Below are 14254 nucleotides of genomic sequence, written 5' to 3'. Positions count from 1 at the left end.
AGTATCACTGCTTTACATAACCAGTCAAACAACAGATTATGATTTACTACATGGAAGGCAGTTAGTTGCTGAGAGGACTATAAATAATTATATACCTGACTCAAGCAAATAATAAGAGTTTGCAGTCTAGTTAAAAGAGATGAGACAAGTACACACAAAGACATTAAGACTCCTGGATAAAGACTGAACACACTCATCTATTTTTACTCCCAAACACCACTGAAACAATATACAAGGTCTGTCCAGAAGGTATCCAGCCATATATATGAAAAACAGAAATATTTCTTGAAGAAGATATAAGAAACACTGTACACAGGACAATGATGACTCAGTCCTCTTCAAAGCAGGCACCTTGGGGCCTCACACAGTTCTCTCAATTGCCATCAGCTGCCCTGACACATTTTCCTGAATCTCATCAATAGTCTGAAATCTCTTCCCTTTCAAAGGTGATTTTAGTTTAGGGAAAAGCCAAAAGTCACAGGGCACCAAATCTGGGCCGTATTGAGGCTGAGTCACCTGGATTTGATGTTTCACCAAAAAACTGTATTTAAGATGTAATGCCTGAGCAGATGTGTTGTGATGAAGCTGCCAATCACCAGTTAACCATAGCTGCAGCCTTCTGAATCATCTGAGCAGTTTCTGCTGAGGAATGTTCAAACAATGCAAAATCTGATGCAGATTTGTTGCTCTACTCAGTCATTTTGAATGTGACGGCCACACAGTGCCCATGCACTCTCAATGGCATCTACTGCCCCTACTGACTAGTACAGTGAAGTGGTCACTGTTCACACATGAGCATTCCAGTCCTCTCTCCTTGGCTGCTAAGTTATATAGATGCAGTGATAACTGTCCTCATGATATTAACAATGACTGGACTTTTTCCAAACAGACTTGGTATGTGTGTATGTGTGTATGTGTGCATGTGTATACACACACACATTCATGGAGGCAAGTAGTGCTACTAATTCTTGAGACTTTTGGAGATTCACTGGTAAATTGGTTCTCTACTTTCCCTGCTACCCGCCTAGAACTCATTTTTCTCGTATGTCCCAAGACCTTCACTACTTTTCTGTGAGCTTCAGCACTGAAAGTTATAACCTTGTTCTTTTTTCTCACTCTTCCTAGACTGTGGGTTTATGCCTTTCTTAGAAAAAATATATATACACATATGTATACACATATATACACATACATGTGCATGTATATATCTATGTAAGCAGCAGGGGAAATAGAGAACCAATCTACCAACGAATCCCCAAAGCTCAAGAATTAGTGGCACTACATATGTGCCTCTAAAAATGGGGGCCAAAAAAAGGTAGGAACTAAAATCAATAAGGAAGACTAGATGAAAGTCTTTGGAATCAGTCAGAAGTTAAATCATATGAAAAAAATCTTCAAAATAAGGTATTTGGTAGTAGCTATTTTTTAATTTGTCTACTTTATTTTGGTAGGTTTTTTAAAATGTGTTTTTAGAAACCATTTTACCAATAAGCCCAAAGAAATTTAAAAGGTAGCACATGATGAAAAATCCATATTATATAAAACACTATATCTACCTATGCATGTCCCTTAGCATAGATGTAGATGTAGATGTTTGTAGATATTTGTGTGCATCTTTCATATTGATCCGTGAAGTTCTTAATGGCAGAATCCAGACTTCTGTTTATATTCTCAAGTTCCCAGCACAATATTCTATCTGGGAAGGATTAATTATTTCTTGAGTCAATCAAAAGTACTTCAAGTATTAAGGGAAAAAAAAAGCAGCCAGATTCCTCAGCCAGACAACTGCCTCTCTTGTACCCAGTAAAAGTCTAGAACTTTTTCATCACTAAAGTTAAAGTCTTTGTGGGGACCAAAGCATAGGTGAGCCCTTGGGTATGAGAAACATGTACATTTATAATGGAGGCCAACACCACGAAAGACAAAACCCTGGGGACCAGGCAGTCATCCTCTGGGTAGACCAGCCCAATGAAAACGTCTAGCCAGGTAACGCAGACAATCCTACAGTGAAGCTCACAGACAACAAGTCCCACCCCTGAGCAGGGAGTCCTTCCTTGGAGCCTTTTAGTTCTTCACCCTCAACACTGAACACAGAATAAGGATTATCAGACATCTGAGGAAAGCCTCCCACTCAAGAAATACAGTGACCAAAACAAAGGGAGGGGGAAAAGAAACCAATTTGGAGGAAACATACCACTAGGGAGAAAATAACTTAAAAACAGAAAATCGTATTTCAGCCATGAAATAACATAATTTCACAGAAGAAATCAAGGCAATTTCTGAGACAATATAGAAAAAAAAAAAAAAAAAAGAGACACACACACACAAATAAAAAAGACATTTAGAAACAAGTTCAATATATGAATAAAAAGTTTCAGAAAAGAGGACAGAGAAAATGAAGAGGACAAAAGAATTAATATGAGAAAATACCCCAGAACTTATGGATGTGAGTTTTCATATTAAAAGGGTCCACTAATGGTCCTGAATAATGGATGAATATTGACTGCTTTTTATACAGAAAAAAAAAAAAGGTCAAGAATTCTCAAATGTAACACTGGAGGCTAGAATACAATGGGGCAATGGCTTCGAAATGCTGGAGGAATATTATTTGGAAATTGGAATGCTACAAACATACAAACATTTAAATTATTCAAGCAGCAAGGCAGTATAAAATCCTTCTCAGACTTGCAAGGTCTTGATACATTACTATCAACCCACTGTACTTCAGGAAGCTCCTAGAGGCTGTGCTCCAATATGGCATCAAAGAAAAGAAAAACAAGAAAGAGAAAGTAAAAGGAAATTGGTAACAGAAATCCAACACAAGAGGTCCAAAAGGGAATTGAGGAAATGACAATAAAGATCTCTCAGATTAGTTGTGTACCAGAGGCAGACAGATCAGGTTAGAAAGTTTTCACTAAAAGAAAGATGAAACTGTAAAATATCCAATATGTCTGTCTAAAGGTCTTCAGAGAGACAGACAACTAGCAATGAATTTAAAGTTGAATTAGTGATATATAAAACTTAAGCAAATATAAAAAAGAAAATCAAGCAAATGAAAGCCAAAAAGAAGGAAATTAGTAGCCTCAGGGATATCATAAAATTGTTAAGGAAAAGTTATCATAGTTTATTTCACAGCTTATGTGTGGACAGACTCAGGAGAACCATGAAATACTGATTCAATTTAAATTAATTTAAAGGCATAGAAAGAATACATATGTGATGGAAGCTGGTAGAGGGTGGAGAGCTAAATTCTCATATTCTACAATAAAAAGTAAATAAAATAACTAAAATAAAATATACATTAAAAAAGAGATAGCAATACAATCAAGAGCTGCATAGTGTTTTAGTCAACAGACCACATATATGATGGTGGTCCCATAAGATTACAACAGAGCTGAAAAATTCCTGTCAGCTAGTGATCTCATAGCCATGGTAAGCTCTCAGTGTAATGCATTACATATTTGTGGTGATACTGGGTGTGGACAAATCTACTGTGCTGCCAGTTGTATAAAAATACAGCACATATATAGACGTGGCTGGTGAAGCTCAGTGGATTGAGCGCAGGCTGCAAACCAAAGGATTGCCAGTTCAATTCCCAATCAGGGCATGTGCCTGGGTTGCCAGCCAAGTCCCCAGAGGGGGTTCACAAGCAAGGCAACCACACATTGATGTTTCTCTTTCTCCCTCCCTTCCCCTCTCTCTAAAAATAAATAAAATCTTTAAAAAATTAAAAAAAAATAAAATACAGCACATATAATTATGTACTTGATAATCATAATAAAAGACCATGTAACTGATTTATGTATTTATTATATTATGCTTTTTATGGTTATTTTAGAGTGTACTCTTTCTGCTTAGAAACATAAGTCTGCTGTGAAACAGCATGCTGTGTTACACCACAGGAGCTTCCTGTATCTCCTGTTGACTGCACCTTTGAAGTGTATCATTTTCCTTTGTGCTTGATTTACTCTGGTGGTATTTTGTATGTTAATATGTTGTACAGATGTGTATCGTAGGAACAATAGGCTATATCACTTAGGTTAGTGTAAGTGAACTCTGAGGTTCACACAACAACAAAACCACCTCCGGACACATTTCTCAGAATGTACTCACCTAGTTAAGCAGCACATGACTGTGAAGCATTTTATATAGAGATAGGGAAGTCAAATAAAAAATAAGCAGTTAAGAGATGAAAATTTTGCTTTCAAGAGAGAAATGAGGAGTGGGAAGGGACTGGCTCTGATTTCTTAACAAACCCCAGAGACCTACTTGACTAAGTGCCCAAAGTGCTGAGTGTTTATGAGACCTTGACATGGTCAGAGAAGATTTAATGCATGATATAAAATATGGGGTTGCATCTTTCTAATATGTGTTGTTTTCAAAAGGCAAAGCAATAACTGGTAATAGACTTGAGAAATCAGATTTAATTTGAAGTGGTCTTATAGAGGCCTGACGCAGTCTCAAAGAATGGCATGTTCACTGGTTCAGTTTAATAATGTACAACCAAAAAAGAAGAAGGAGGAGGAGGAGGAGGAGGAGGAAGAGGAGGAGAAGAGGAGGAGAAGAACCTGTCCTTCTGAAGGAACTTCAAAAGGCCCAGAGACTTTTTGGGTTCTCAATGGGCTTTTATGAAAGATGAGGTATCTAGTTTAGTCTACCCTAGAACTATTTTGGCTCCCTAAAACTAAATTCCCCCATCATTTCCAGGCCTTCTCTGCACCAACTGCCCTGACCCAGAACCCCCAGAAAGCAATTTTCATTTACTACTTAGCTCCAAACATTTTATAGCACTTCATTAACTGTATTAATATACAAAAGATATCAGTCTTGAGGACATATTTATAATAATAAAAGTATGGTTGAGTCACTCCAGTTTGAAATGCATCAGAGGTTCATCGCCCAGTGACTATGAGATGCTCTACTCTAAGCAACTGGAAAGGACAGGTAAAACTATCTTATCTCTCCAATCACCCACCACCTAGCCCTGTGCCTAACACAATGCAGGCTTTCAATCACTGTTAGGTGAATACATAAATGAATTTTGAAAAAGAAAACCAAAAGACAACAAGAGTTAAATGAAAAGGACCAGTTTCAAGTGAAGGATCATTTCAGCCCAAAGTTTGTCAAGTTCCTAGTAAATGCAACCACTCCAGCTGATTAAAGTTTTTGTCAACCTAGCACGCTTATACACAACATGTGGAAGTGTAATGACAGGATTCAACTATGACAACTGGCATCCCCTTTAGCTACTACTTACTGCAATGTTTATTGCCTACTGGGCATATAATATACAAAAAGTTATGTATTACTGTTACTAAGTGGTTTGGAATATCACAGAATATTAGAAAAAACCTTTAAAAGTCATCTCATCCAATTCAAAATGGGAGTTTGCTGTACATACAATACCCCTACTCGAGTCTGTCATGACTTGGCTGCACTCCTCAAAAGCTGCCAACAGATCTACTTCCACATTTACCCCGTGGCAATCCATTCTCCACCAGCTGCTAGCAGAAAATTTTCAACAGGTAAATCAAATCATGCTGCTCCTTGCTGGAAACCCTTTGAAGTCTTCCAACTACTAACTCCCTTCCTTAGCCCCCAGAGAATTGGCTCATCTCACAGCTGTCCCTTCTGTATATAAGGGCTTTCTTCTTCCTCAACCCAGGGGGGGGGGGTGGGGGCCATGTGTGTGTTCCTTTTATGGCCTACAGGACTCTCCCAATTCAACCTTCCTCGTTCCCTGCTCCCATGACAAGCTCCATTTCAGTGTCGACTTAAAAAAAGAAAAAAGAAACCTCTCAGAGACGCTCCCTTCTCGAACATCTCTCTCCACTCAACTCTATACCAATATTTGTTTTATTCATAGTACTCGTGCCAAGTGTGTATATATTTTGTTTTTGATCCATCTTCCCTCCCAAACTGTCAGCTAGTTTCATAAACATAAAGAACTTGTCTGTCTTCTTATTCTTCTTCAGGATCCCAAATACGTAGGAGGCACAGTAGTTATCTGAATTTATGGATGGTAACCCAAACTCTGAGTGAAACCTCTACTGATGGTAGGCTAACAAGGTAACTTATCTCAATTTTTCTCTTTCTGAACTGAAATCTGTAATCCAGGTGGTTGTTTCCTGTTGCAATCAACCAAACCCAGTGATGAACTACTGAATTTGATTTGGACTGGAGTTTAATCTTCTGTTTCTTAATTTTTGTTGTTGTTAGAAGGCAATGGACTTTCCGTCCTCAAGAAAAACATCACGTCCCCACACATTCATAAAACATAGAGGTTTCATCTCTTCCACCTAAAGTCCACCACGGACCCCAGACTAAGAAATTCTGAATTGGACAACGTAGGGGAGGTAAAGCAACTTTCTGGAATGCAATTTTTGAGAACTAAGGTTCTCAAACTTTAAGGAAAACTACAGAGCAAATTCTAGGCGGTAAGAGCGAAGTTCTTAGTTCAATTACATGGCGGATGACTTCACATTGCCTCATATAGAAGGTGCACCTGGCATTCAATAAATTTTCAATCTAAAAGAAACATGGCAAATCACAGTCCAAAAACTTAAGCCCCAAAATGTAAGAAGTTCGGTCAAGGTCACCCATTCTATAGTGGTCGTTAAAACATGAACGTAGGTCTGTTCGTTCCCCCAATTCGGTGCCCAAATCGTACAGGTTTCGAACACTGCGCGTCCAGCCATGGGCTCTTAGAATGGGGGGGCAACGCAGACCTGAGTGAAGGCCGAGAAAAAAGGGAGAGAGCAGGACTGAACCAGAAAGGGTTACTATCTTCTCACACGGGGAAGGGAGCTTGCAACACCTCCAGGAGGCTGCTGAGCTCACAGCGCTCACCTGTCCGGGACCCAGAGGCGAGTGGTGCGGTCCCGGGACACGGATACAAAGGCCCCCGGCGGATAGAAGCAGCACACCAGGCCTCGCACGTCCAGCTCGTGGCCCGGGAGCGAGCAGCTCAGCCGGTATCTGGAGGCTTGGCTCGCCATGGCCCTTGTAGGTCCGGCACCCGGGCCCGGGCACCAGGCGAGATCAGTCCGCTGGGGAGGCCAGGTGTGCGACGAAAAGCGACGGGAGAAGGGCCTGCAAGTGAGAGGCGGCCGGACACCGGAAGAACCGGACAGCCTGTGCGTGAGGGCTGCAGGGAAGGGGCGCGCCGAGCGGGCCGAGTGACACAGCAACCAGGACGTGCACACCGGAATTCATCATCGGCCTCAGCCCGCCATGACGCAGAGTGTGTGCGTCCCTACTGCTAAGGCCGATGTGGAGGTGAGGCTCGCTTCCTTACTGCGCTGTCTTTTCTTCGTACGCACCGTAATCCTGGTCTTCGCCAAGCCCGAGGTTTTTTTTTTCCGATCCCTGGCTGAACTGTTTACTATAATGCGGAATGCGGCATGGGACTGCAAATCCCACAATGCCACGCGGCAGTGGGACGTGATCCCCAGGCGCGCGCTATCTGGGTATTTTAAATCTTGGTCGGCCGGGCTGCGCGCTGCTTGTGGTTTACCGAGATTGTTTAGAGTGGTCTGTTAGGGCAGCTTTACCCCAAGTTCCTCTAACCTCTGCATAGTCTCCTGATAGTTTTTCAAGTTATTATTTTTTCATTAAAACGAGGGAATTTGGAGCCATACTGGAAACATTTGCTAACTTTAAATTCTGTGAACACTAAACTGGGTTCTTGGTAATTTAAAAAATATGTTTTGTATTCAGCATTTGAAAGACTTAAAACAGTTTCAACTCTCACATCTGTATGCAAATAACAAAACCTGGTCCCCCCTCCCATATGTCTAAAAGCCCTGAGGGGGGAAATCTGCATATTGGTGACCTCTCAGAGAAAACACATGGAATACTTGGAAAGCTAAAGATAGTAAGAAAGGAAATATCTTATTTTTTTCTACCCTTCTGGCTTTTCTGCTGGCACTCTAGCAAAAAGTTAACAAGAGAAAAAATTACAGAAGTTTGTTAATACGTATGTCACACATACAAGAGAAACTCCGGGATGAATAATTTACAAAGGTGACTCGAGCTTGGGTTAGAAAGCATCTAAACAAAGGAATAATACATTTTTACGGAAGTGACAAAAAGAAAAAGGCCTTAAATCTTTAGAGGTATCAAATTATGGGAAGGCAAATATATGAGAAACTAATGGTAGATAAAGACCAATTAATAAAATTTGTTATGTAGGCTCCTCCTATGCAGTCTTCCAGGCTAATGATGGGTCTAAAATTGTGTTGTATGATCACTTTTGCCCTTCCTTGTAGAGAGATGAGGAGGAAAATCTTTAAAGATTTATGTACTCTTTTAAACAAATAGAGGAATCCTAAAGAGCTTTTCTTTTATCTGCTTCTTTTCAACTGCCTTCAGCTCAAAGTAATCCTTATAACAAAGTGGCATGTGTTGCAGTTGCAAATTCTACTACCCGTCACTGCAATGACAAAAGGAAAAGTGAACACTACAAATAAGTTGCCATCAAATAGTATAATTTCTTGAAAATAATTTACAAACTTTAAGTGAGAGTTCAGCCACATAACATTATTTTGTTTGCGTTGATTTTAAACTACTTGCAGGCCAGCACATAAGAGATTAAATCTGGATATACATAATGTATGCAAGTTGGAAATAATGTGAAAATATTCAAAGTCCAATGTGTATGTATGTTATGATTGTAACTGCAATAACATTTATGCTCTGTCTATATGTAGGAAAACTGAAAAAAAACCCCTGCAAGTTACTTTATTAGAGAAGTGGGATTTGAGATGCAGTAGTTATATTGTTTTTTAAACACTAATTTTAAAACAATTCTTGTAAAACCACTTTCCATTTAATTCAGCCTTTCTCACAAACTTGAACCAAATCGCTGAAAGGACGCTTAAAGATATGAAGCTTCCAATGAATGAGGAACAGACGGCACTAGAATCGCATCCATACTTAATGCTATATGTGTACATGTGCAGTCATAACAGTAAGTAAACTACTACTAATTAGAAGTAAAATGTACAATGCTGCCTACCAGGAGTGACTTCAAACAACAAAAACTATTAACGTAGTACACCACAGCAGATGGAAGATTTTATAAGGATATAATTTAACTCGCTGGAGTGAGTACAGGTCAGGCACAATCAGAGGCATTGTCTTGATTATAAAGAAAACAAAGGTTTTTTTAAATGGTCTGTTCTAGACAGCTACTAGCAGTTTTCCAAACCCTTCTGAACAGCCCGGCAGTACTGAAATATCGCGAGAACATTTTACTTTGCCTTGCTAGTTGGTACTAGGAGCTGAGGCCGGGGATTGGCCAATCAGGCGGGGCCTCTTCCGTCCCCCACCCGTTGCCAGGATACGCTGAGGTACTTGGCCTCTACTAGTTGATACTAGTTGAGACTGAGGGCTTAGAAAAGCTGCTGGTATGAGTGGGTATTCTGGAGTCGGCGAACACGTAGGTAGTGGAGATGAGTGGTGAGCTCCGCTGTGGTGCGACCCGGAGTCTTGTGACCTCCCTCATTCGGCGCTGACAGAGGTGAGAAATCCCGGGTTCCATTTCTCCTTCCCTCGCTCTGTAGGTTATTCTCTCACCTTGGAGATGCTGATGCGCTCCAAAGAAAACAAATCAAGCTGTCGGTTTTTAGCTGCTCTCCTGAGGCCGTCGTTAGGCCCGGTAAATCAAAACTGTAGCTCCCCAAAACGTGCACCGAGACATCTGTCTCCAGAGGAGACCTGCCAAGGCGAGAACAAAGGGAAGAATTCAAGAGCTTCAGAGAAAAAATTCACTGGGGACTGAGAGATTTTACTCAAAGTAATAATCGCTTTCTGTCTGTCGTTCATAGCATAAGGGACTTAGCAATTTTTAACTTTTTTATATATGTTAAAATGACTGTTTAGGGAAGATGATAGTAATAATAATTAGGAGCCAGGTATTTTATATACACTGTCTGTAATCTCCACAGCAGCTCTGCAAGATAGAGGTTATCGACACACTTCTGTTTTACAGGTGATGAAGCACCTCCAGAAGGGGTTATAAGGCTGATAACTGTCAGAGCTCAAGTTTGTATCCCTAATCTTTCCTGAACCAAAGGCCAGGCTGCTTCTCTGAGTATGTGTGAATAAGCCCAGAGTTAGAGGTATTTTGGTTACTAGTACCACATCCTTTTATATTGCCCCCTAGGGCTGAGCTAATACTATGTTTTTACCATGATAGTAAAGCAGTAGCAAAGAAAATGAGGTGGAAATTTGATATGTTGTACATTTTTTAAAGTTATCAGGAAAGCTAGGGTCACATTGACTAATTCTGCTGGAATCAAAGCTTTACTTTGTTAGCTTTCTTTGGGAGAAACCATGACCTTATCAACCTTTCAAAAAGTTATTTCATGATACTCCCTTTTCCATTTGAGATAATAATAGTAATAATCTCTTACTTTGTCCACAGAATTCAGAATGGCAAGGAAATGGAATAACGGAGCTAATTGGAATGAGAAAGTTTTAAGTTTTGGTGTAAACATATTCATTATGAAGTGATAATGGCATGTCTGAATAGAAATTTTCAACAATTGAAAATTTAGAATCAATACCCAGTTTAAAGGACAGACCTGCAGACATTGATTTATGAGTCATCAACATAGTTGAAAGTACAAGACAAAGGATGAAAGTGTATATAGAGAATAAAAGTAATCCAAGCACTGGACAGGGAGTATAGAAGCCGAGAAACTATTTTAGTAGAAGAAATGATTTGTTTCACTTTTAATAATTTAATAAATTTTTGTAACTGACAGGGCCTTCATGTGGGAGGAAATTCAGAAAGAACAAAAGAGAACAAATTTTTTGCCTGCCACCGGGATACTGGGGATATAAAGATGAATGAGATCCAAGCTTGTCCTTAAGGGAGAGAAATACTGAAGCAGATCATTTCAATCAGTGTGATGGTTACTAAGATATAGATGTATCTAGGATACATAGTAGCATGTAGGACAGGCCTATAAATTCAATTTAAACAAGGGGTGGTTGTGGACTGTTTTTTTGTGGAAGGATTCCTAGGGACAGTAACAGGCAAGATGTGTACTAGACAAGCAGACCAGCAAGGAGGCCAATGTACTAATCCACTTGAATCCATCAGGCCCTGGATAATACTGTAGGAATAGAAGGGGAGGTACATGTTAAACATTTAGGAATAAAATCAGCAGGACTATGTGATTAGCTATGGGAAATGAGGGAGAAGAAGAAATCAAGGACTTAAGTTTCTGATTTGTGTGACTAGGAGGTGTCACCAAGAGGAAGAACTGAAAAAACAAAAAGACTGAAAAGGGAGAACCAGAAGAGGGGAGCATTATGAAAATGGTTTCATGTAGGAGGGGACATTAGTAACAGATGACATTTACATCCCTAGCTGTGTTGGCAGGGGCCATTTGAATGGAATTGTAGAAAATGAGGTGATACTGGAAATTGAAAAGGTAGAGAATATTTTTTAGAGTTTGGCTACATGGGAAAAGGGTATATGGGATAGTATTAAAAGTGTTTTCAAGATCAAGAAATTAACTTTTAAAGTTAGAAAAGAATTGAACATAACAGATTGAAAGAATGGAGAAAGTTTAAAGATATGGGCAAGAGTGGGATAGTTCCAAAGGAAATTGGGGTGGAAAGGAAGGGGACAAGGAGGAGGACTCAATTGTCCCAATGAAAATGGGATTAAGAGGGTAAATCAGAACAGAGATTGACCTTAAACAAAAGAATGGGTAGCTATTGAGATCAGAGCACAGGTTGTGTATAGGTAGGTTTGTGTGCTCCAAACTTTATGGATTTCAAACCTAATTTTGCGAAATTAGTAGGAAATTGAGTCATCTGCTGACAGTAGTGTAGATTGAAAACTGGTTAAGGATTGGAATCATGAAGGAGATAAATCATTTATAAAGGATAAATAAAATTTTCTGTGATGAGAGTCCAGCTAACTGTTGTGACTATGATTTTTCAGTACTCCAGACTATACAGTTGTTACGATTTCTACTAGCAATGTTCAGTAAACCTGGTTGGATATAGAGGAAAGTATCTGATTTTGCCAGACAGGTCAAGTAAAGTTCAAGGATATGAATTAGTTGATGGTGCTCATTAGACAGTACATTGTAGAGAAGGAAAAAAGTCCTTGAAACTGCTCTTCTCAAAGGTCATTAATGGCTTCTTAGATGGGGATGTCAGTGGACATTTCAGTGTTCATATTATTTTAATTCCCAGCAGTAAATGGCATAACTGACCATTCCTCCTGTTTTCTTGGCATCTTTGACACATACTCCTGGTTTTTCTATTTGCTTTCTTGGCCCTCATTTTTAGTCTCATACTGTTTTATCTGAATGCAAAGACATTCCTCTGGCAATAAATAGCCTTGAGCACTCTTTTTCTACTTCTTCTCTCTCTAGATCAGAATCTTTAAAAATCTTTTGAACATGATCTATAACAGGATATATATTTTATTTTTAAGATCAGTACAAATGTGTAAATTTATATAAATATAACTGACACAAAAATGTAATGAAATACCATTTCTATATAATGAACTCTTTTTTATTGCACTCCTTTATTTTGTTTTATGTTTAAAGCATATGGGTCATAACCTACTAAATTGTTCTTACAACCCCACTAGAAGGTCATGACTCATAATTTGAAAAATGTTATCCTAAATTATCAATGAAAACTTTAAATAATATTCTGATGGGCAAAGGAAGAGGCCGATAAACAGAGAGAATGAGTGAATTAAGGAAATGGTTTAAAAAGAGGCTTTTGAGAATAAAGATGAGAAGAAAGGAAGGAGATTAAAGCCAGAGAATAAAGTACTTCATTTAAAATGTTTGAGATGAAGCAATTCCAGATGATGACAAGCTCAAGGTCTGGCCATGGCTATCTGAAATGGGATTGAGATGGTCACTGAAATTGAGGTTAGGGATCTGAACTAGAATTTAGATATTGAATCCAGGATCCATATGAAAGTCATTCAGGATGTTGGTAGAACTGGAATAGAGACTAAACTAGAGGTACAAAGACCTTAGTAAAGATGAGGGAGACATTAAGTGGTCCCTATAAAAAGCAACCAGGAAAGATCAAGGTAACACAGTTGTATTACCTGGTCCTTAAAGAAAGAGAATTCTGTTTATTTTTTAAAGACTGGGAGGCATAATGTTTTGAAAGTGACATTGTGGAGCAAAGGTAGTACCATGCACTCCTTTGCTTTGGAATTGGGGCACTGGAAGTTAAAACAACCTTTGTTATTGAAAGCATTTTTTAGGGAAAACCAGTATTCTCTTAAAGGGAAGAGTAAAAGTAAGTATAGTCACACTTCAGGACTCATCTACTTTAGAATTTGTCAAACCCTGTACCCATAGCATTTTGACCAGAAAAAATGTTTCAGCACTGGACACTTACTTGGGACCCCTCACACTTGCCAGAGCTTGTATGAGTGATGACACCGCCCCACAAGAAAAAATGCTTCATCACTCCTTGCATTTGGTACTCACTGGTTTCACACTTATCATGAGTTCTAGGATGAATTAATGATAAGTACCAAGGTACTACTGCATTTAATAACAGGATCAAGAATATAAGGGAATTAGTCATGGACCAGAAATAATAGAGAAAGATTGGAAGACAAACATGCTGGATAAACTTACTAGAGTATGAGATGAGAGCACAGGAGACATATCTAGAAGGCCTGGTATTTTGATGAGATTATAGAGAAATGAGGAAAGCATGTTTTAATAAATGATTTCATGGTTCTAAATGGTACATTAATGTCAAATTTGAACCAACTTAAATCAGGCTCAGCCTTGTAGTGGTACCTAGAATGGCAATTTGCAAGAAAATTCACTGTGGATTAAATGTTTGAAGGAAGGTTTATGTGGGGCACTAGTATATAGCTATAGAAGATATCAAATGAGAATTGAACTGTTTCTTGTTTCCAAACAGTGACTAAAGTGAACAAGCAATGGCTAGTAATCACAAGCCTTCAGCAGCTCGCCCTGTTTCACGAGGTGGAATTGGGTTGACAGGAAGGCCTCCTTCTGGAATAAGACCCCCGTCAGGAAATATTCGAGTGGCAACTGGAGTAAGTTTAAAACAAATCTATTAAAATCTTGTGCATATATCTTGGTAGAAGTTGGAAAGCCTGTTTATAATGAGAAATTCTTTGTCATTTATTCTGTGAGTGTATTATAATATATGTTTGTTTTTCTGAAAACATCAAGGAATATAAATGTATGAGAATGTCTGAAAGACA

The 14254-nt window shown here is 39.0% G+C and overlaps 2 protein-coding genes across 6 annotated transcripts in view; one reads left to right on the top strand and one right to left on the bottom strand.

Annotated features, from left to right (window-relative positions):
• The window catches only part of PLAA (phospholipase A2 activating protein), a 40130-nt gene extending 32756 nt beyond the window's left edge, over positions 1–7374 (bottom strand). Inside the window, exon 1 of the mRNA XM_028509554.2 lies at positions 6850–7374. Within this exon, the coding sequence (XP_028365355.1) occupies positions 6850–6998 (149 nt within the window). The 5' untranslated portion in view covers positions 6999–7374. The remainder of the gene's footprint in view (positions 1–6849) is intronic.
• A 1934-nt stretch (positions 7375–9308) lies between these two features.
• Positions 9309–14254, top strand: part of IFT74 (intraflagellar transport 74) — a 108241-nt gene continuing 103295 nt past the window's right edge. The window contains exons 1-3 of one of the 5 annotated variants that reach the window (XM_036021530.1): positions 9384–9523; positions 9995–10029; positions 13945–14083. In XM_036021530.1, coding sequence (XP_035877423.1) covers positions 13964–14083 — 120 coding nt within the window. In that variant the 5' untranslated portion in view covers positions 9384–9523; positions 9995–10029; positions 13945–13963. Of the gene's footprint in view, positions 9524–9994; positions 10030–10779; positions 10934–13940; positions 14084–14254 lie in introns of those variants that run through there. The other 4 variants (XM_028516837.2, XM_036021533.1, XM_036021532.1 and 1 more) reach the window with 4 other exon arrangements.

Source organism: Phyllostomus discolor, chromosome 3 (assembly GCF_004126475.2).
Source record: "Phyllostomus discolor isolate MPI-MPIP mPhyDis1 chromosome 3, mPhyDis1.pri.v3, whole genome shotgun sequence".
NCBI lineage: Eukaryota > Metazoa > Chordata > Mammalia > Chiroptera > Phyllostomidae > Phyllostomus > Phyllostomus discolor.
The sequence above is the reverse complement of the archived record's forward strand: the minus strand, read 5'-3'. Positions and strand labels throughout refer to the sequence as shown.